Below are 23,934 nucleotides of genomic sequence, written 5' to 3' on the forward strand. Positions count from 1 at the left end.
GATTAACATTTCTCTCGACTGTCGGGCTTTAGAGCAATTATACAACAAACTCTGAGAGCGACTGTGCTATGTTTGTGTAATTTAACAAGTGTGCTATCATCAAGCAACGAGGCTCGAACAGTAGCGGGGGACTAGACCTTTAATTCCACCGGTTCCCATATGAGAATCTCGCATAATACTCCAGTCAGCTGACTTTAGACGCCATTTTGTCAGCCATTTCCTACACTGATCCATTGCCAGCGTCTCTGCACGGCACAGGACAGGACGCCCCGTCTGGCCTCAGCTTCTCCTGCCCGGGCTCGGTAAACGGCAGCGGACCCTGCACCACACGGTACCCGGGTGGATGAGAGACAGTCTAGCGGGTCGGTCGGCACCCACTAGACCTCTGCACGGAGCTCGGACCCGCGGGACGGAAGCGGCGCAAGTCACGGACGGACATGGCTTTGAAGATTGTCAAAGGGAGCATCGATCGGATGTTCGATAAAAATCTTCAGGATTTAGTACGTGGCATCAGGAATCACAAGGAAGATGAGGTAAAACGGACAACACGCAAACGCTGTCACCTGGGACACTTTAAATCAACTGTTCATGAATGTTTTTAAGTGCACTCGCAGTGTGAGGACCGTTATCGCTGGGTAGTTTAAAGCTAAGGCTACGTACGTTAACGTTAGGTAGCTGGTCTGCTAGCATTAGCATCAGCTCAGTCATTGCAGCCGTTCATACAGACAAATGCTGCCGACTGGACTATAACTGCTTTGTTTTTATAATAGGCTATTCAATACAACCTGTTACTCACTTTGTATAAAAGAGAGCGACAGAGAGAGAAACATTTAGCTGTCACGTTGCAAGCATTAATGTCCATTTCAGGGTTGTTACTGACAGCTAGGTCCCCTAGCTAACAGCTAGTTGTGAAGAGGAAGCAGACCGCTAGATTATCACAATTTATTAGGAGATTACTCTTCGGAAAAACTGAGATCCGACCTAGAGGGTAACGCGAGCACTCCTCCTGCTAGGACAATAATGCCGAATTTATCACTTATTGGCCTTCGAGGCTGATTTATTGTGGCGTCCTGCGATGTTGTTTGAGTCAAGTAAACCACAATAACGTGGCTCTGAATGGGCGGTGTGGTGCTCTAATATATCAAGTTAGGTTATAGTCACCCTGGATGTGTGTATTAAACTTGGATCACGTTAATTAGCAGCTCGTGATCACATCGGTGTCTAGTGATGTCATCCCTGTGACAGCTCTGTGGGTGATCAGACCCGAGTGGGTTGTTGGGGCCCTCCAGAAAACACTGTTTGGGGCAACAGCCATCTCCCAACATCACCCTGCTCTGTGTTGGTGGTGTCTGATCTTTTTGATGTAGTAAAATGTCTTTCAGGTAGTGAGAGAAGGTGGGTATGAAATCGGTTGTGCAGAGCTGCTGTGCTGTGTACACCTGCCACAAGCTGTAGGTAAAGTGTGAAATGTAGAGGTAGTGTGTACAACCTCTCTCTCAGTGTGGCAAGTTTGTCTTGGAACCAGAGGCTCGACTAGTCAGCTATAAACACGTTTAACTTGGATGTCATGTCACCTCTATTAAGACGTAAATCCAATCATCCTTATATGTGATTTGGGAAATAAGCATGTAGATCAGCTGTGTAATCCACCAGGGTTTGATCTTTTGATTCAGTGTGCGGTCTCACCTGTTCTCCATCGGTAACCCGACCTGTGCAGTCTAGATAAGGCGGTGGTTGCCCAGTCAACAGTGGACAGTTTGCTGAAATATTAATACTGTGTGTGTGTGTACTCCTGAGCATGTGTCAACATTTTCCTGGCCAACCCACAGTTTCTCATGTTTGTTTTTCACATGTGTGCTGAGTCTTTGCTCTCTCCATTCATTCACTCTCCCTCCCACGCATTTGGAACAGCAGACATACCGAAGAAAGGTGTTAAGGTGCCGTCGGTACAAGTTGGAGGATTGACAGTATGAATTTTGGGCATATTTGCTGTTGTCGTTTGATAAAAAGAACTTATGTGACACCAGTTAGGGGTCACATTAGCTCTTTGCTTGGAAAGTGAAGGCCTTCGAGATAATCTCCAATGTATGGGGAAACGTTGTCCATGGGTTGGCTTTGTGTCAACTATTCCAGTTATTTGACTGAAGTCTGAATTGGTGATTGTGGGAGAGGTTGATGGAGAAGCACTGTGTGTGTGTGTCTGGTGATAGTGTGTTAAACCCTCCCAGTCTGCCCTCCAGCTCTGCTAGCCACAGTCTCTCCAGGAGCAGCGGGCAGAAACCCCCTCCCCACCACCTCCTCCTCCTGTCACTGTGCTGTCTCATGACCGTGCACACATGACCGGCACACTACTGCTCTACAGAGCTGTGTGTGTTTGCTTTGCAAGGTTGCTCCTCTCAACAATGATTTGCTGATTGCTTGCATTTAAACGTCTAGCTCGGCTTGTTCTCCGCCTCTGAATGAAATGTGTGGTCTGTTCTCACTGTTTTAGGAAATCTGTTGAATTATAGCAGGACTTGTAAGAGCTCATTCAGTCAGGCGTGATATTACTGGGAACGCTCATTTGTTAGAATGCTTTGATGGTTTGGAGAGCTCACCCGTAACCTTGCATTAAATAACTAAATTGTGCAGTTGGACTAGTACATCCTTTGCTTATGATCTTTATTTGTATGTGTTGGTCTAAAAGCATGGTCAGTTTGATTACGGTTTGAAAAAGGGGAATGTATTCAAGTGCATTCCAGCTATCAGGCCATGTACTATGATCTGATGGTGCCGTTCATTGCGTCACTAATGGCCATCAGGGGATGAACTGTTTAGACGACCGTAGTTTTTGACCTGAAAAATGTAATGCCCTCCCGTGTCAAGTGTCAGAGATGTGGCTAACGCTGGAAGCAATAAGCAATAGAGGAGAGGAAGAAGAGTCTCAGCTTTGTAAAAGCAATACTCAGGCTCCACCTCTGCTGCGCTGGCAAGTGCCTTACATGGCAGTATCAAAAAGACCACATTTTTCCTGGTGCTGGTTAGCAGGCAGCATCCCTCTCTGGGTATCACTCCACTTAATCTGATCTGGTGTCTGTTGTTTGTCCTCTCCTTTGTCTGCCCTCAGGCCAAGTACATCTCCACATGCATCGACGAGATCAAGCAGGAGCTCAAGCAGGACAACATCGCTGTCAAAGCCAATGCTGTGTGCAAGCTCACCTACGTAAGATCTCTCACCCTCCATGGATTCTCTGGCTGTCGCGTCCGCTCTATACATAGACCCTGATGCACTTACAGATAGCACAATGTTTTTGACTCTCAGCGTAAGCTCAGCCCTGTTGTCTGTAGATGTGCAAAGACCGTGCGATTGATTTAGGTCATGATGCCAGCGTATTGATACAAATATGGCCATCAATTTAATATTCCACACCCAAGATTAACAAAGAAATAAATTAAACGGATAAGACTTTATCCATAAGCAACACATAATAATAAAGTTTGAAATATGTCCCAATATATACACTTAATATTTTATACATTGTCATCTGAACACATAATTCAAGGAATTTAGACCAGCAAGGGAACCACCGACTATCACAAACTGGTTCCACTCCACAAGTGTAGCACATTATGTTGACACGCACACAGTGGAGAAATCTGTCTGGCTGTGATTACCGAAAAAGAGGACTACACAGAGACATCTGTCTTCATGTATTATCAAAGACAAGAGAGGATAACGCTGAATCAAAGCCTTCATGAGGGTCAAACAGAGGCACCCTGTTAGCTACGTGATATTTTTTACATAACAGGTACAAGGCCACATGTTTCATAGCCAAAGATTCATCACTATACAGCGATGTAGATATCCAGCAACCAACACTGTGCACTGTGTTTAAATGACATCACTCTTTCTATTTATAGTTAAGTACACATATAGGTTTATATGTCTCCACTGACTTGGCATTTGTGCTCACTTTGAGAGCTTCCAACTCATTTCTGTTGGTGTCTCTGTACACCACAGGAACAGCTCCTCCTTTTACTCACCATCTATCTCTGTCTCCTCTGTGCAACAGCTTCAGATGCTGGGCTATGATGTCAGCTGGGCCGCTTTCAACATCGTTGAAGTCATGAGTTCCTCCAAGTTCACATACAAGGTACAACTGGAATATCGCGATAAATCTTGGAAAGTATGGTTTGGACAGAAATGTTAATAAGATAGCTGAGATGTTCTTTTGAAGAAGTTTAATTCTGGTGACAGATGTTGACTTTAGGAATCCACATAGATACACATCCATAAATGGTACACTGTGCTGTAAATCCCTGCAGAGCTGATGAATGTCAGTAATAACGTAAATTAATCAGAATATGTGTTTATTTCTGTTTGCTTCTCCCTCTGCAGAGGATTGGCTACCTGGCAGCCTCGCAGTGCTTTCATGAGAGCACAGATGTCATCATGCTGACCACCAATCAGATTCGAAAGGTCAGTGATGCAATTTTTTCGTACTTCATGTGAGCATCAACTTCTATCACACAACCTTTTCCGTCTGATTGATTTTTTTCTTTCTATGTTTTACCCTTTCTCTCCAGGATCTCAGCAGCCCCAACCAGTATGACACAGGCGTTGCCCTCACTGGGCTGTCGTGTTTTGTGACCCCTGATCTGGCTCGGGACCTGGCCAATGACATCATGACACTGGTGAGTCATGGAGAGCTTTTAGGACAGCGCTATCTTCTTCTGCTCTTTAATGCAGCAGATAATATATCCAGAATATTACATTAAAAAAAAAAAAAGTTTTTCATCTCAAACAGTTTGAACACAACTGTCTTTGCTGTTTTTCTCCGTAGATGTCCCACACTAAACCTTACATCAGGAAGAAAGCTGTGTTGATTATGTACAAGGTGTTCCTGAAATACCCAGAGTCCCTGCGCCCAGCTTTCCCCAGGCTCAAGGAGAAACTGGAGGACCCAGATCCAGGTATCAGGAAACACGCTACTCAATTTACTGTCATGAACGAGAAAATGAACAGTCTTTTGCTGCTGTTTTTGGTTGTGGGTTTATTTTTATCCGTGTGTACTATTTCTAATTTGAGTTAAATCATGGACAGAGTTGGAACACCTGGGGACAAGCATTCTCTGTTACCTGAACCCCATCAATTATTCAGCAACGAAGAATATGAGATTAAGGGAGGCTGAGTTGCGATACTGCCAGGGCTGTTTGGCAATATTGTTGCACAGACAAAATCATCTTAACTTGAACTGTGCCAGTGGTCTCATACAAATTTATGTCATTAAGATATTCTTTTTTTTTTTACTAGTTTCAGTGTGATGTAGGTTACAATAAATATACACGTTCTCAACTTGAAATGTTAACCACGTTATAATAATGTGATTTTTTTGTTGTATATGCCGTCACTACACATTGAATCGTGAATTGCAATTTTTTGGTTTTATTCAAATAGATTATCTTTTGCCCTTTCTATTTCCAGATTAATTATTATTTCCGAGTACTATTTGTTGCTGTCTAACATGTTTGTTCCCTCTTCAGGCGTCCAGTCAGCAGCGGTAAATGTTATCTGTGAGCTGGCTCGGAGAAATCCCAAGAACTACCTGTCTCTGGCCCCACTTTTCTTCAAACTCATGACCTCCTCCACTAACAACTGGGTTCTCATTAAGATCATCAAGCTGGTGAGTCCGCAACACGCACAAACTGCCTTAAATTTATTTAGGTACATGTATTGTTCTATTTGTTCTGTCATTCATATGGAACTTCTTTTACATTTTAGACTATATATAGAAATATATATAGATATATAGAATATATATAGAAATGTCTCTTTATTTAATTGGTCCTGTTCTCTGTCTCATACTCATCAAAAGGAGAAATACTTAGTAAATCATGATACGTTGTCTCCAAATTGCTAATTTAATACATTAAGGAACATGTGCAGTGTTTGCAACAATATTCACATTTGTTGACTTTAAGGAAAATAAACTTATTTTATCCACAGTTTGGCGCTCTCACACCTCTGGAGCCACGGCTGGGGAAGAAGCTGATCGAGCCTTTGACTAACCTAATCCACAGGTAAAATGAAATTATGATCTTGTCCGTAGAAGGTAAAAACTGTCATGAAAGCATCAATAATAATTTCGACCTCCTCTCTGTTCCTCCCCCATCCTCATCTCTCTCACAGTACCTCTGCCATGTCTCTGCTGTATGAATGTGTCAACACTGTAATTGCAGGTCAGTACTGGTGTTCTGTGGGCAGCGCTCGGGTCCCACTCAACATAGCTTGTGTTTGGTATTATAGTTCATGCCGAAGATTTTCAAAGTTACTCATAATTTAAAACGCTATTTTGTATTTTATTCTATATATTTGTGGCATGTCTTTTTAGGTGTGTGATTTATTGTCTGCATCAAGAAATGTGATTATAATTTGGTTCATATCCATAAAAGTAGGAGTATATAGCAAAATACTCATTAAAGCTCTTGCAGATTTGGTTGGATGATTAAGAGGTTTTCGTGTACAAATCCCAGTCTTGTCACTTTGTCATGTTACGTTGACATTCAGGTTGAACTGCCTCTTTGTCCTTCATTGCAGTGCTGATTTCTCTGTCTTCTGGGATGCCTAACCACAGTGCTAGTATCCAGGTAAGCCTCTCATGTCCCATCCTCCATCTGTTTCATGTGGTTAGAAGCAGATTTTAACCCTTTCCACTCCAGTTAAATCACAGTGCATGCTTTCACAAATCTGTCTGATCAAATCTATGCTCAATAGAAAATGTCAAACTGGCTACAAAGACTCAGAAAAGCTTTCAGTCCTTGTGACTGTCAGTAATGCATGAAAAGGACATTTTTCTCCATCTAACGTAGGACCCCCACTTCAGTTTGCCACATTTACTGTGTGTTCCTTGAAATGTTCTCGTATGACAAGACTGAAACTGGTGTGGAAAGGTTTACTTGGGTGTTAACGGCTCTGTTTCTCTCCTGCTCTCTCTCTGTTTCTCTCCCTCCCGCAGCTCTGTGTGCAGAAACTGCGAATCCTGATAGAAGACTCGGACCAGAACTGTGAGCCCTCTGTCAATGCCTGCAGTGTGTCATTTTCTCATTGTCTGCGTGTTTCTGACTGTGGAACAGTCCACCCTTTTAGACGACGATAATTTAGAGCCCCTGACTCTGGATAACTCGAACATTATTACCTTTTCATACCCAAGCAGACGGCCTGCTTGGAATACCACTGCACTGAAGTCCTGTCCATCTCTTTACCACAAAACCAAATCATGTATGACTGAGAAAACTCACAGCCAACAGTGGATGTTCCACTTAGTTGCTTTTGTTGGCCAACAGGCTGATAGAGCTTAGCTCTGTAAATACAGTCTCACACAAACAGTTGGAATTTAGGTATCTGCATCCACCAATTCGAGTTATCTGGACCTCCATCCATAGATAGTCGTGTCTGTTGAGTAGAGTATAGATGTCTGGTCTTAATAGAGCAGTTTGTGAATCCGTGGCTTAAGGTTTTGTTTATCCTTTCACAGCTCTTCTTGTTCGCTGCTTCACAGAGGGGGAGTCGTGGTGTTGTGGTTAGAGAAGCAGCTTTGGGACCAAAAGCAGAGGTCCATGTTTGAGGCCTATCATTTTTAAACATGGTTTATACTCTCCCCCAAGTAAATACATTACAAATTGTTGAATAAAAACTGTGGCAGACTTGCAGTACCATATATAAGGCTTCAGATGTACTGCATGTAGCTAAGATGGGAACCTTAAGTCAGTGATTTAGATGCATTGTGTGTGCATGGAATGACTAGATGGTGAGAAAACTTCAGCTGAAGCCAGTGTGTCGACAACAATCTTTGATACACGTGGCTGTTGCACACAATCTGGTCTTTTCCCACAACGTACCACTGAACGGCCATTCCCACTTCTCCACTGCTGAACTCTCGCCTTCTTCCCCTTTCACTATGCGGCTGACTATCCAACAAAAGCACAACAGACTAAAGGGAAATAAGCTGGTAGTGTCTGTTGTCAGCGTCTGTAGTCGCACCGAGGCCACATCCCAGGTCATTTCTGTATTCGCTGCAGCGATCAGCCCTCCTCACCTGAAGGTCACTACCACACACCTTCATTGATCCGGGAACCTGAGAGACATTAGTCTCTGTCAGATTAGATGATGGACAGAGCGCAGTGAGTTAGCAGATTTGTGGATTCTATTTGTTTATTTATTTTTTAAACGTTCTGGTGAGCCAGTAGGATGAGCTGCCAGAGACAAAGGATAAAGTAAAACAAAATCCATTGTGTGTTGTCCCGTGTACATGTTTGTGTGTCCTTTCCATCGTTCTGTGTTTTATGTTTCTTTCCTTTTTGATATTTATTTATTCAATTTCAGAGAGTTTTTAGTTTTAGAGTTTAATGCAGTGAAGGTTAGAATATGATTAATACATGTATGTAGTTGTTACTGATCATGAACATTTTCTGTATACACACACTAAGGATTTTTTATGGTTTAAAAAACTAAGAAATATTGTACCAGCTGTGTAGGTACCAGTTGTACCAGTCATATTCAAGTAAGAACAGCGAGGTTTATGAGTTAATGTCATTACAATGAATAGTAAGAAATCTACTTGGTAGACTTTGGAGAGACAAGGGCTGCTTGTAACTCTGCTGTTACGTACGCTGAAGCCATGTGTGTTCATGTATTTGTGTAGTGAAGTACCTAGGCCTGCTGGCCATGTCAAAGATCCTGAAGACCCACCCCAAGTCAGTGCAGTCTCACAAGGACCTTATCCTCCAGTGTCTGGATGATAAGGATGAATCCATCCGTCTGAGAGCTCTGGACCTGCTCTATGGCATGGTATGGAGTAAAAAAAAGTTGATTTTAACATCACGACAACTGTGGTTTACTTATTGTACAGTTAAAATACTGTTTAAGCTGTAAATCCCTGCACTCACTCGGTTTTTATAACTTTTTTGTGATAAACAGGAAATTTGTATGAATAGGATTATAAATTGTCAAAACTAAATTGTGCAGTTTTTGTTCATACTTTGGGGCTGATCTCTGCTCTCTCCAGGTATCCAAGAAGAACTTGATGGAGATTGTTAAGAAGCTGATGCTGCACGTGGACAAAGCAGAAGGAACCACCTACAGAGATGAACTGCTCACCAAGATCATCGACATCTGCAGCCAGAGCAACTACCAGTACATCACCAACTTTGAATGGTCTGTTAACTCCACAACAGCATCGTCTCATGTTTCACTGTGAAATATGTGTGTGATGACATTTTCTCCTCTTCATATCTGCCTGACAGGTACATCAGTATCCTGGTGGAGCTGACCCGATTAGAGGGTACGCGGCACGGCCACCTCATTGCCTCTCAGATGCTTGATGTGGCCATTCGGGTCAAAGCCATCCGAGTCTTTGCCGTCGCTCAGATGGCCACTCTGCTGGACAACGCCCACCTGCTGACAGGCAACATGCAGCGAAATGGCATCTGTGAGGTGTTGTATGCTGCAGCATGGATCTGCGGCGAGTTCTCAGAGTAAGCAGAGTTTTCCCATTGTGGTTCATCAAGTAGGGACGGGTTCTGATAGATGGATCCATTTTGTTAAAATACGTTGGTTCAGGCATTCATGCTTTAGACGTTCTGTTAAAAGTTTGAAAGTCGACAAAACAGTTGGAATGTGGGAATTTCCACCGTGTTGTTAGTTTCTATGACTTCTGTAACTTTAGCACAACACAACAAAAAAAGTGATCAAGCCTTATAACCCCTCAGCAGAGCAGAATGATTTGGGTTTTAAAGTCAGTTACAATACTTTTTGTTTGCATGATGGTTCTTTAAGTCTGAGTTTCAGCCCTTAAACCACATTTAAAATTAGCCATGTCATTAATCTAATTAGAATAGGCTAGATTCTTAAACATTAAGCTACATATATATTTTTTTTTAAAGTTTTTTGAGCCAAGTGAAATTATTTTGTAACTACTGGTTTACACTCAGCACCAAACACCTTGAAAAAACAGGTTAAACATGTAAACAGTTAAATATAAAGACAGAGTGTATTAAGATAAGATAATCATTCCTTTGTCCCACAGTAGGATATCCTTTGTTCTGAGCTGCTTAACAATAAATCCACAAGGAAATGAATGACAACTTGATTCAAATACTTTGTTAGCCCTGACCTGGCAGCGTAGCCCAGCCCAAATACACTCACTGTGTCTTTCACCACCATATGTTCACCCTATGTGTAACACTTGCTGCATTAGCCACCTTTAACTTTCGTCTGCAGTGCTGCCCCAATACTGTATTTGTGACCTACCAGAGAGTAAAGCGTAACCAACCAGTGATAACAGAAATCCCTCCTTGTCTTCTCAGACACCTGGAGAACCCGATGCAGACGTTGGAGGCCATGCTGCGGCCCAAGGTGGCCACCCTACCAGGCCACATCCAGGCGGTGTATGTGCAGAACGCAGCTAAGCTGTTTGCCACCGTGCTGAAAAGCCAGGAGGGGAACACGGACGCCACAGCCGCACAGGAAACCAGCCAGCTGATGATAGATAGGCTACCGTTGTTTGTCCAGAGCGCCAACCTTGAGGTGCAGGAGAGGGTAAGACAGATGAGGAATAATGGACTTGTCTCTTTCTTTTTTCCTCCCCAAGCCCTAATTGAAATGTTGACCTTTAACTTGAGGATCACAAGATTATCCCGTACACACCAGTCAGATAAATAACACACTCCCTTTTCTCCTGTGCTCAGGCGTCTTGCATTCTTCAGCTGGTCAAGTATATTCAGAAACTGCAGCAGAAGGACGTAGAAGTAGCAGAAGAAGTCAGCGCGCTGTTTGCTGGTGAGCTCAACCCTGTGGCCCCCAAGGCACAGAAGAAGGTGCCTGTTCCTGAAGGGTGAGTTTGCTCAGTGCAAGAGGGAACTTTTGGAAAATCCTAAATATTTGTTTTTACCATTCTGGCACAGCAGCACGAGTAACTGACGCAGCATTCATACTCTGTGTCTGCCGCCGTGTTTGTTTGTGTAGCCTGGACCTGGATGCTTGGATCAATGAGCCTCCATCTGAAAGTGAGTCTGAGGATGAGCAGCCCAAGGCTATTTTTACCAAGGAGGAGCCCAAACCGTCCCGTCCCCGTCACACAGAGGTGGACGAGAAAGAACTGGCAAGGGTACGCTTCCTAATGATCGTAACACTATGAAAATGAACAGAACAATGGTTTACACTTTACTGCATGTGAAAATAAACACTAGCACCTAATGCCACTTTCAAGGTAAATGGTGAAGATATAAACAAACCTGTATAACGGAGACAAGACCATGTCTAATGTAGCCATGATCACGTAGTCATTGTTTCAACAAGCAATGTTAACCTTCTCTGAGTTGTGCTGTGAGTAAACCTTGGTCCCCATGTGGATTCCTGCTCATGCTATAACTGAGGTAGGCTGATCCTCATGGATTAATTTGTGTTGCTGTTTTTCATTTCCAGAGGAGAGAAGCTAGAAAGCAAGAGCAAGCCAACAACCCATTCTACATCAAGGCCTCACCGTCCTCTCAGAAGGCAGGTTCACCAGTTCACCAGTTCCCACATTTCATATTAGTTGTATTTTTTTGTTTTTCAGTAGATAATTATACATGTAGTCATGCTCATGTTTACAGATAAACAGAACAGACTATGTTCATTGCCATTCATGTATTAGATTAACTGTCTTTTCTTTGCAGGTGTATCAGGAAGCTCCTGGAGTGGAGCACATTCCTGTTGTTCAGATTGACCTCAGTGTGCCTCTTAAAGTCCCAGGTGAGACACGCCATCTTTACATTACAACGAACAACTCATTCATCTTTCCTTACTTTCCTCTCTGATTCTTTATGTATTTACCGAAACGCTTAACTATAGGATACAACCCTTTCTTTTTAAATCCTGGTCCCACAGGTCTACCCATGTCTGACCAGTATGTGAAGTTGGAGGAGGAGCGTCGGCAGAAAGAGAGAGCAGAAAAGAAGAAGAAGGAGAAGAAGAAGAGGAAAGAAAAGCGCAGCGGACGAGGGAAGAAACATGATTCGGGCCCAGAGAGCGAGGAGGACATCACGCCTGCACACATGGTCGACATAGTAACAGAGGAGATGCCAGAGGTGGGACTGACTGACATTATGGCCCGTGTGTAGAATATGTTTGAATGAATTGAGACACACTGATATGCATCAACCATTAACAGTATTGTGATACGCGATACACGGTTTATTGTACCAAAGAAAAAATGTGTAAAGATGTTATTGCAAATTTCCACCCAGTCCAGTTTTTGATGTTATTGGAAAGTTTAGTTTTGATCGACGGTTACTATGACGTCCAAGTCCAGTAATTCCCCCTCACTGTTTGCCTGTGAACATGTACCACAGTCGGAATTAAAAACAGCAATCACCAAGACTGGAGCTCAGTGCCTCTACAAATGTCGTGTTGTGTTAAAAGGTTTATTTAGCTGATTATTTAGTCTGTTTATTGATTGTTTCAGAATGCCTTACCCAGTGATGACGATGACAAAGACCCCAATGACCCCCACAAAGCCCTGGACATCGACCTGGACAAGTGAGTCCACACTTTGATAGTTGCTGAACTCATTACACATCTAACTTAACCAGTCCAGCAGTGATTTAACTGTTGAACACCGAATCTTGTCTTTTATCTCAGTGGCTTTTGATTTGACGTTGTTCAGCATTTATACCCGATTATATCTTTTCCTCCTTGCACTCGTTCTCATGGCATTGTGCTTTCTGCTTCCCCTTTTCTCTGCTTACACACACCCATTACTGCCTCTTTGTGTGGGCAGCTTGGTGGAGACGGCTGGTCGTAGGTGAGTAGCACCCCAGCCGCAGGACCTGGGCTCTGACCGTACCTACCTGAGTCGCCTATCTGCATCTTTCTTTGTCTCTCTCTCTAAAGAGCCCGTCTGGCACCTTTCACTAATACAACTCTGTTCTTTACTCGTTTGGAGCTTGCAGTTCTTCCTCTTTTTACTCTTCTTCCTTTGTATCTTTAGTATCTAGTTATTGGAGCTTTCGACTTACTGCAGCATTCATATCCCTTTTCTCTTACCCTGCTTCCCTTTTTTTCCTAAGCTTGGCAATATCAGCATCTGTTTCTGAGCAGCCTGTTCTATGATTCATCTGTCATTTAAAAGGAGTCCTCCCCTTCAAACAAGATTTAAAAGAAAAATCCATTTTTAACTGTCTCATGCTGATATTCTCAGGACTTAATCTTTCCCCACCTGTCCTGCTGGAATAGGCTCCTAAAAGCATTTTGGCACTTGTTTTTTTTTGTTTTTTCTCTGATCAACATGCTTTTAGTGAACTTATCCCAGGTGTTAGATACTATAATTATTTTTTGCTCATGCTTACCAGGTTCTTCTCAGCTGATTTGATGACCTAGCATGCCTCCAGATTGTTGCGCTGTCTGCCCTCGGTGGGAAAAGAACAGAAAGCAATTCTTGAGTGTAGATCATTTTAATAGCGTAGGATGAGACCGTGTCTGAGGTATTGTACACAGACAGTCAAACTTAAAACAGTGCCAGAAATTGATGTTTATTAGACATCATTATGATTTATGTTTATTTAAAACTTGTATTCGTATGGCTTGTAATTCAAAATTAGAATGAGACAATAAAATCCATCGCTTCTTAAAAAACAACTGAAATTAAAATGGAAAAAATGGTCGATTAAAGTATTTGTCATTGAGGGTAATAGCCAGCAGGGGGCATCAGTGCATGTCATCTCCTCAGAGACCCAGGCTTTGAGAAAATACACTCCACAGCTCAATTAGTTCAATATGGAGGAATTTATTGGAGTAGTTTCTAGCTGTCTGGGAACATCTGATGCTTCATGCTCTGTCAGAGGAATGATTTCACTCAGTGCTTTGAATGAGACCTGGCAGCTTAACAGTGCAGAATATGTGCTTGAGTATGGTGGATTGCTGCACCCTTCGCGCCTTGTTCTCCTATTTTAATAAACTGATAGTCAATTAAAGAATGCAGGAATATTGGAAACATTTATCAAACGATGACACCAGGTCCAAGTGGACCAGACCCATCTCCTGAGTCCTCATCTAAGCACAGTCTAAATGTGAACATTTTATCCACCCAGGCCACTTGCAGACAGCGAGAAGCTACCAGTCAGGTCACACCGTGCAGCCGAGGCTCCAAAAAGCCCAGCAGAAGATGGAGAAATGGACGCCGCCCCACAAGAGACCAAGAAGAAGAGCAGCAAAGAAAAGAAGGAGAAGAAAAAGGATAAAGACAGAGAGAGGAAGGTGAGATTAAAATATCCATTCTGTTTGTGCTCTTTCCTTACTGAGAAAAAAACCAAAAAACACTGTCTGTCCAGCTGTAGAAACCGCTCTTTAAAACCAGTAAATCAGATTCATGGTGCGGTTTGAGTACAGGGGGAACAACAACAGGCTCTGAAACGCTGTGACACTTTGATGACTCAGTGGTTGTGCTTTTAGCCTGTCACACAGGGCTGAATTTATTCTCCTGTTTGCAGAAGAGCAAAGACGACAAGAAGAAGAAAAAACACAAACATGAGCAAAAGGAGGAGGATCTTCTCGGGGGTCAGGGGGATGAGCCTGTCGTCCAATCACAAGAAAGCAGTGAGGTGGCAGCACCACCCACTTCCACCAGTGCTGAGGTATGCATTTCTAACATGTTGAAGCAAAGCTGTTTCCTACCTTGCAACATAGATTTTATTTGACTCCTGAACACGATCAAGTTACATAACATTCAGGATCAAATAGGAATTAAGAATACATGGTTTACAATTCATGTTAAAAGGTTACATGCACATAGATATGTTTGATCATTTTCATTGACTCAGCACTTCCATTGCTTCTTCCCAGCCTCTCTTTCAATCAGCTATAGTGATCAAGTATCAGTTTCCTTGTAGCTGACCGTGCAGTCTCTTGCCAAATGCTTGATTTATTCATGAAATAGAACAGTGTAATCTCTGTATCCATTTTCATGAATAGTAGTAAGGTACAGACACTGTTTGGCCCTCACCCCTCTCACCTCCTCGAACTCCTCTCCCTCCCTTCCTCTTCTAGGTTTCGGACCTGGATTTCTGGCTCTCAAACGCTCCAGTGCCCACTAACACCCAGGTTGAGTCGCCCCCCTCGCTCTTGTTCCTACTCTCATTTCCTCCGTTTCCTCTTTCATAACGCTCTTTCATTGACTCCTCTCCTACATTGGTTTGCCCAAACCTTCTGTCTCTCTTGCTTCTCAGTTTGTGTCACTTCTGCTCATCCTCACATGCCGTTCTGGTACAACTTCCTCTGTCTTGACAGGTCACATAACACAATACTCTGTCATTCTCAAGCCCTGTGTGTTGTCTAGCATGTGTGTGTGTGTGTCCACGGTATGTTTGTGTCACAGTGCTAGTGGTTGGTGTCGGCCTTGAGGGCAAAGTGGATGTTGTTGTTTGTGTTGGAGGTGGTGACACGTGAGCAGAGGTCACTAGGTCCCTGGAATCGGTTCCTCTGCTTCAAGTCACCACCTACTTGACTTGACTACACCTGGCTCCTCGAATGTGTTCAAAAACTCTAAAAGTAATTCCTCAAAACAGCTCCTAGTAGGAATGATTTGATGGTGTTTTGGCAACTCTAGAGCAATATCTGTTTAAATGGGTCCTCATTTACCTTCCTCGTACCTCGTATTACTGGGATAACAATACAATAGGGCGTAATCATGAAAATATAAAATGTCCAATAAAAGGAATAAATTCTCTCTTGATAATTTGAGATCAAATATTTGATGCTTTGTATTTAACCAGGATAGTCCCTCTAGTTTTTATACAAGCTAAAGATTTGGGTCAATTTATTGCCAGATTTAGATTCCTCCTCAATGGCTGGAGAAATCTGCTCCTCAGATCATCTGGTCGTGTTTGTGAGGTGTTTATCTGAACTCAAACGTGTCAAATGAATATCAAGATAGTTTGATACTCAGGATTTTAAATCTGGACAATTAAACGAGTCTACACTGCTGGCAGTGATTTCCAGCAGTGGTAAACATTTAGCCTTCTTGGTTAACGTAGCTTAACAAATAGTTCTCACTGAATAATAGTAACCTTGTGTTGACCAGTCTCCCTTGATATTTTTTTTAATACAGACTCGTTTACCCTTTTTTCCCCTCACACTAAATTATCAAGTTACAGCACATTGTAACTTCCTGTCCCTGTTTTGTTTACATCCACTTCCCCATCAGATCAAATGCGGTGGTGTATTCGGTGCTCCTTGATCTCACACAGCAATCTAAATTATATCCTCTTGTGTGCTGTTTTCAAGTCACGTAAAGGGAGCAAGTTTCCGATTTGAGAGGAGAATATCTGAAGTTTCAAAGTCGAGTTGAATTTTAAAACTCCTGTAGTCTGAGCCCAGCCAGATATTCAGACTCCTCATCATCTAAACTCTCAGCAATTAGTGGGGTGAAAAAAGTCACTCTTTTCCTTTAGCCATAAGATAGCATTTGACTTTTGACACAGATGTTTGTTTTGCACCTTTTGTACCCTCTTATCTGTAGAAATGTTCTGTGAAACCAGCTCTGTCACACACTTTTAACTTTTTTTTTGTGGATTTCTGCATTTAATCATTTGAGCTGTCTGCCCCAGAGTCAGAGCTGACCTAGAAACATGCCTCAACATGTTTATATGGAAGACTTGTTTTTGAACTGGCTGTCACACTAACATCACAGCTCTTATATTAACAAATGTATATGGGCTGTCAGTAGGATCTTGTAAATCAGCTATTTTTATTTTAAAGCAACAGCTGGTGCAGTTAGCTTAGTGCAGCGGAGGCAATCCCACAACAAAGCCACTACATATGTGACATATGCGTAGGTACATACAGAGAGCTTGGTTTAACAAATCTGGCTTCGGTTTGTGTTTTCACAGAGCTCAGTTAGTTGCAGCTGATCATTAATGACCTTTTTTGTCTTATTTTTTCTTGTTTTAATGATAGCTGGAGGAGACTAGTTTCACTTGTCTCTATCGAGGTTTATGTGATACATGCTACGGTTCCTTGTGCTAATGTGTTGGTGGTGTTTTGTGTGTGTGTGTCTGAACAGGAAGTAGCAACAGTAGCAGCAGCAGCAGCAGAAGCCGCCCCTGTGGCCGAGGCACCTTCTGGCACGGCGCCAGACTCTGAACCTGATGAGCCCAAAGACACTGAGATGGAGGAGACTGTGAGTCACCACTGATGATGATGATGCCATTATTGCGAAGTAGAAAGTTTGGCTGCAGTTCTCAGTATTCCAGTTCACAGTGCCCTGCAGCGTGCGCCACACTGGCAGCGCCGGTTCTCACAAGTCTGTGTAAATGATGTACCATAGACACGCAGGTTTCTGTGGTCTCTGTGGAAATCTTTCCACCATCAGCCGTGCTGCTGTACTAGTACAGCTTTGTTGCACAAGATTTTGTAATAGTTTGCTTTTGTTTTCCTTTTGGGGTTTCAATGATAAGAAGTCCTCCAAACACAAGAAGAAGAAGCAGAAAAAGGAGAAGGAAGAGAAGGAAAAGAAAAAGAAGAAGAAGCATCATCACCATCGCCACCACAGCGACGGAGGTGGAGAAGAGTCTGTGCAGAATGGCACCGTCGAGGAGGAAGAGCCTCTGCCGGTCAGTGAACACAAACAGAAAGTGTAGCATAATAACATATAAAGAAGTTTGTCTTGACTGTCTAATGTGTTTCACTAGTAGTGAAGAATGGCATCTTAGCATCATTTCCTATTGAAACTCAAAGCCACAAAATAACTCGGTGCTGCGTGCAGGCGGTATCATTTAATCATTCTTCCCTAGCACCATTGTTTAAACCCCTTGACTGCTGCCAACACACACACAAACTCGCAGACACACATACATACTGCCTTACTCATTGTGCATCAGCTTGGTAGAAGGAGCTCCTGTTGCCTAGTTAGCATACTGAGTGACAGGGAACACCTGATCTGACCCGAGCTCTTCTCTCCTTTCAGCCCATGTCCAATTACTGCCTGCTGGCTGAGAACTCCTACATCAAGATGGTGAGTGAGGCTGATGGCGACGCTGCCAGAGGAGAGAGCACTGAGGCTCAGAAAACTCAGTCTCAGTTCAGTTATCTTAAACGGTTCTGTCAACGTTCTGGTCTTGTATCATTTAACTCCTTCATTTATTTTCTGACATCTAAAGCCTGTTTCTCCAAAAGGTCTGCTGTCACTATAATGACAAAGCAGCAGATGAATTAGTCACATATAATCTGGTTGTGTTCTTCTTCTGTCTCATTTAATTGTTATATTTCCTCATTTGATTTCTAATATAGGGCAATCGTGAAAGGGTTAGAAGCCAGATTATCCCACATAATTTTTATTTGGTTAATGAGCATTGTGATCACCTTGATGACATGATGTTTGCTCTTAATTGCCTCTGTTACCAAAATCCAGCTCTTGGAAATCTGTAGACGTAAAACATCAACATACATACATTTCTCCTTTTCTCTCCCTCTTTTCGAAGATGATGGAGGATGCTGATGAGGTATTGGTTAAAGTTCTGTGACAGAGACTCTTTCCTAGACGTGTTTCCCTCTGCTCTCGTTGCTCTTCACAGACTTAGTGTTTCTCTGGTGTTGCTTCAGTTTCTGAGAACGATTCTGGTCTTGTGATTATCTCTTGTGCTCCAAGTGGTTTTTTGGAAACAATCATGTGTGCATTGATGTTTGGGTGATCAATCAGATCTGCAGTGTTGACTGTGTGCTTTTTTTAAATGATTATTGCTCTTGAATTTGAACAGTATATTATTTATTTAACACATTTCCCCCCTCATCCAAAAGGTGTACGACATCCAGGGAAACCTGCAGGACGGCAGTCAGGTGGTGGTGTCTGTTATATTCGAGAACAAGTGCGACAGCTTCCTCAAGTCGATGGAGTTCAATGTGCTGGACTCTCTGAACTCCAAGCTGCAGAGGCCAGAGGGCTCGGGGCCACACGACGGCCTCACTGTCCCCTTCCAACTTCCTCCTGGTTAGTGATAATTACTGTCATAGGTTATTATCAAAATGGTGTATATACACATTTATGGTTAGGGTACCAAACCTTTATTTGTTACTGATGCTAACATTGGAAATTATCTGATTACTTACCAGTGAGCTTCTTTCTTGTGTTGTAGGAGTGTCCAACGAGGCACGATTCGTCTTCACTGTGCAGAGCATCGTAATGCCACAAAAACTGAAAGGAACCCTCACCTTCATAGTCAAGGTTAGTAGGAAAACACACAAAAACATTTAAACTACGAATGTAACTTAAGTATGTTTGTAGGAAAAATGCCAATGATGCAATAATCTAGAGCTCAACCTGGGCTTTTCATTATTATAGGTCAAACCAAACCGTTTGTAAAATGTTTTCCTATCACTTATTTGCTGCCTTTCCGTCCACTGAGTCAGATAGCGTATGATAAAAGTCACAGGCTGATATGAAGTCTGGGTCAGTTGGACACGGTCAGAACAGGGCTCCTTGACTTTTTGTGTTGATTGTTTTTGTGTACAACAAGACTTGCCGTGCCTTGGAATTAGCAGAGTGGTCGACAAATTTTTTGCTACGTCTGGATACTATTTGATAACTTGTCATTTGATAAAACTTTTTTCTGGGTAAAGCACTAAGACGGTATTGGTTAGATGTAATCTTTGTTTTTAATGTGGCGTTGTGTTGTGTTCCCACAGAATGAGGACTCCTCCACTCATGAAAAACTGGACTTCAAACTGCACTTTACCTGCACCTCCTACTTAATCACTACTCCTTGTTACAGGTTGGTGATTTCATTTTCTCTCCAAGTATCACAAGTATGAGTGAGTCATTAAGTGCGTCACTTTTTTATTTATTTATTGGCTTATCAATGGCACTAGTTTATAGATACACCCAGCGAATTAAATGATAGTTTGGGCATTCGTAGCTATATTGTGTAGAATTTGACATGTGCTGTTGGGATCCGAAGGAGACGCGAAGCCAGAGGAACTGGGAACAATGACAAGTTCCAAATTGTGATTTCTAAAGTGGTGTTATCTCTCAGTGATGCGTTTGCAAAGCTACTGGAGTCGGGAGACCTGAAGTGCAGCTCTGTCAGACTGGAGGGAGTCAACATGCCCTTCCACCACCTACTGGCCAGGATCTGCTTCCACCACCACTTCTCTGGTACATCAGAACACACAATTCCTACATACAGTAATTTACAGGGAAGGACCTGAATCATAAGCTCTCATGGATTCAACTGATTTTGCTTGTGTTCTTTGTGTCGTAGTTGTGGAGAGGATCGACTCCTGTGCCTCCATGTACAGCAGGTCTATCCAGGGTCACCATGTCTGTCTCTTGGTCAAAACTGTAAGTGTAGACGCTGAAATTCCTCCTCCTTTCTTCCCCCAGTGGGCTGAGATATTAAACAACAGATAGTGTTTTCAGATAATGACTTTGACTTTGTCCCTCTCTTCTCCCCCCCAGTCTGCTCAGACAGTGTCCATTGACGCTAAATGTGACGAGCCGACGCTGCTTGGGAATGTGCTGGATGAGATCAAGCAGACCTTCTCTCAGTGCTGATTGTGTCCGACGACCCCAGGGTGCCCACAACCCCTCTAGCCACCCCCTTCCCTCACTGAAACACAACATAATCATGTTATGAAACACTGCGGCTGGTACTTCCAGTATTGCCCTATTTATTAGTCCTCAGATTTGCAAGATTTCTTTACCCTCTTCTTCAGCGCCCCCAAACTTTGTTGTCCCTCCTCGCTCTTCGGTCACACTTGATGTTGTTTTACAGACTTCACCGAGTACATTCTCCATCTTCTCTGCAGTGCACTTTTCATTTTCGCTTCTGGGTTTTGAGCAGCCGTTCTAGCGTGGAGCGACTTTTCCTCGCTGTCTCTGACTTTGTACTGAGCTCCTGTTTCTGGATGCCCGGCGTCCTCTGCTCTTTCCTGCGTACCTTTCCACGCTCTACTCTGTTGGCAATTCAGTCTGTGACAGTTATGTAATGTAATGTTGACAACTGGACTTTTGCTGTTGATGGTTGAATTGTATTTTTAATGTTCTTGAAGTTTTATGTTTTTGTCTTCGGTTTGTTTTTGTTTGTCATTTTGTGTCTCTCTTTCTCTCTCTTTTTTTCTTTCTTTTTTTGCTTGTCTGAAGCCTGTGTGCGCCTTCATCTCACCCCCCTCCGTCTCTCAGCTCACTAAACATCAGTGTGCTGCTCTTGTGTGTAGTCCTGGACAAACTATGTGACTTTTTGTGGACTGATCTCAGCTGACCCATGGGCCTGGAGGAGGCCAGACACTGGACGACTGCAGTGATAACAGAGCAGAGATGAAACCAAAGCTACATATAAGGCATGAATTTTAAAGTTGTATCAGGGCCGTTGTCCTGCTTGCTTTTTGCGAGGCTCAGAGCAGATCTCCTACTGTTAGTTTAACATAATCCTTGTGTGACACTGGGTGATTTGTGCGGTGGTTGTGCTCTGTGCCTTAGCTCTGCAGTCTGACCTACTCCAGCACTTCATAAGAGTTGTAGATCACCTTCTGTCCTTAGCATATCTGATCTAACTGTGCTAAGCTCCGGATTTACTCCTCCCGGACATATCAGGAACCATAGAAGAATTTGAAAGTGGGAGAGTAATAGAACGAATGAAACTCTGGCAGCAGAGTAGAAGTGTATAGTGTAATATGAGATTTTTATTTAACCAGAGGACAGATTTGTCGTTTGTCACTTCATCTCCAGCTCTCACAGGGTTTTGTTAGTTGTACAAAAGATGCTGTTGTGATACACCGAAGGATTATTTCTACGAAGCCACTGTGGTGCTGAAAGCCCTCACTTATGTCACTGCAGAATAATGATGTGTAATGTGGCACAAAAGGAGCTGCCTATGTTGTGTCGCTCTTCTGCCTGCTTTCTCTGAAAAAAAGGACAACCCGTGAGAAGCTAAATGACACCGTAGTTACACTACCAACCCGTCTCCATTTTAAAACCAGCTGGTCTGCATATCGGGTTACTGAAATCGTTTTCTCTGTAAGCAGACACCGTGAGCTGGTCAGTGGCTTCAGACTCTTTCTGAATCAGTATTAGTTGATGTGGCTAAGGAAGCATCCGCCTCTGTCAAAGGGCAGAATGCAGTTTTGTCTGTCTTGGAATGAAATCGTTTGAAACGTTTGCGCCTGTGCCACTTTGGCGTCTGCATCTCAGTAGTTCCACCCATGCTGCAGCCATCGTGTACCCAGATAAATACCTGATTTTCCCTTCAGAAACTGCCTTGCCACTTTTTTGTGCATTAATGTGTTATGAGGAACAGATTTTTTTTTTGTTGTCGTTAATAATTTGCCTCCTATTAGAAATCTCTCAGAGGTACTTGATGTTTTTCATTCATGTTTTGCATCACTGCCCCCTAACCTTGTAGTAGCAAGATAAAAACTGACTTGGTAGCGTCTCTGTTCATATATATTGGTAAGGCCCCTTTCACATTTATCTGCTATTGTAGATAACAACTTATAATAATGATGTCTGTGACTTGAATGCCAGGTCAACCATTCCACTGTGTCTCTCAGTCCGGTAGTAAAGTCTGAATACAGAGGTGATTGACTGTTTTTCAGGAATGTCAATAGAAAATAATGATGTATGTATTTCCTGTTCCTGAAAATAACCGATATATGAGAGATACGCTTCCCCTCATCATACTTTGTCCTGATTCTGATCATTATGTGCATAATATTAGATAAAAATTTGTATATTGCATGATTAGGAATGTACACTTTTTTATTTCCATTTACTTTCTGTTCCTTGGACATGCTTACACAAAAACTTGTCATTCCATTTTGTTCTTTTTCTTTATGATTTTTTTTTATGAAACTTTACTTGACCATTCTCTATTTTTGATGGTATTGTGTTTTTATCTGTTCTATAAGTTCAGACAATTAAAAGAAGTGATATCATTGAATGTTTTAAATTATTAAACAGAAGGGGAACGGGAGGGTGTGGGGGTTCTGGTTGTTGTCATGACTCCGAGGACGTGGGGCTCGGTTTAATAAGTTGAGTAGAACGGGTCACATGAAGCAGTGTACTGAGGGGCAATGCGCTCTGTCTTAATTCTGTCGGTTCAGTTGTAGTGAGTTATTTTACCCGGTTTGGATTGTGACGTTGAAATATACCCTTGTGACAGATTTTCCAAAGGTCCTGTCTTTTTATTTCTCCGCATTCAGTTATCAAGCTGTACAATGTCATGTTTCAAACGAGACAATATAAATGATCTATATTCCCTTAAAAAAAATCAAAAAAAAAAAACGTCCAACCAAAATATAAATAATAAAGGCTGTAAGAAGCAGATGTAGTGTTTTTTGTGTAACATTGAACCAATAAACACCCACAAATGCCAAATTGTTATCTTTTCTGTGTTTATGAATAAGGTGACAACCGACTGAGTGAGGGGTGTATGCAGGGGGACGGTAATAACAAAAAAGATGCATAAAAAAATAGGACATTTGAACGATGTGGGTCTGAACTTCAACTCCCAGAAAGCTTTGCTTGGCTGCAGAAGTAATCGAGACCTCTACTGAGTGACGGCGAGCAGCTGAGTTGAGAAAAGTTTATTTTCATTTCTTACATGTATTATTTCAGTTTTGTTCGTTAGTACTTGGTCTGAACAGCAATATCTCTGGGCCGACCTCCTTTTATGATTGACAGCAACGCGCAGAAAACAGACGAAGCTCTCGCTGCCAAGTCAACTCGGACGAAAGTACTTTTCCGGTGTAGATTTTCAAAATAAAATCCCCACTCTAAATGTTAAATGTATTTTCTCTTCAAAATGAAGACTTCATTGATTTAAACCAAGGCAATTTGCCCTAACCTACTCAGCTTTAAATAAGTTATATTTAGGGAGATCATATATATTAAATACATAATTAACTATAGTTGAGTCAAGTGGGCCTGC

At 42.4% G+C, this 23,934-nt stretch overlaps 1 protein-coding gene across 8 annotated transcripts; it reads left to right on the forward strand.

The window, feature by feature from the left end:
• Window positions 1-211: 211 nt before the first annotated feature.
• Window positions 212-23,330, forward strand: ap3d1 (adaptor related protein complex 3 subunit delta 1). Of its 8 annotated transcripts, none has more exons than XM_047586690.1 (34): window positions 212-533; window positions 3,107-3,202; window positions 4,053-4,133; window positions 4,379-4,459; window positions 4,567-4,674; window positions 4,824-4,953; window positions 5,524-5,663; window positions 5,987-6,060; window positions 6,170-6,219; window positions 6,578-6,627; window positions 6,996-7,044; window positions 8,682-8,827; window positions 9,045-9,193; window positions 9,283-9,513; window positions 10,345-10,576; window positions 10,726-10,871; window positions 11,003-11,144; window positions 11,462-11,533; window positions 11,695-11,770; window positions 11,897-12,105; window positions 12,483-12,556; window positions 12,798-12,821; window positions 14,107-14,272; window positions 14,506-14,649; window positions 15,062-15,115; window positions 17,076-17,192; window positions 17,470-17,625; window positions 17,979-18,026; window positions 18,809-18,998; window positions 19,144-19,232; window positions 19,694-19,779; window positions 20,041-20,162; window positions 20,269-20,348; window positions 20,466-23,330. In XM_047586690.1, the coding sequence occupies exons 1-34, from the start codon at window positions 438-440 to the stop codon at window positions 20,559-20,561; spliced, it is 3,804 nt and encodes a 1,267-aa protein (XP_047442646.1). In that variant the 5' UTR covers window positions 212-437; the 3' UTR covers window positions 20,562-23,330. The 8 variants fall into 8 exon arrangements, with proteins under 8 accessions (XP_047442646.1, XP_047442647.1, XP_047442648.1 ...); XM_047586691.1 differs by having other exon boundaries at window positions 17,473-17,625; XM_047586692.1 differs by having other exon boundaries at window positions 14,509-14,649.
• The last annotated feature ends 604 nt before the right edge of the window (window positions 23,331-23,934 follow it).

Source organism: Mugil cephalus, chromosome 6 (genome assembly GCF_022458985.1).
Source record: "Mugil cephalus isolate CIBA_MC_2020 chromosome 6, CIBA_Mcephalus_1.1, whole genome shotgun sequence".
NCBI lineage: Eukaryota > Metazoa > Chordata > Actinopteri > Mugiliformes > Mugilidae > Mugil > Mugil cephalus.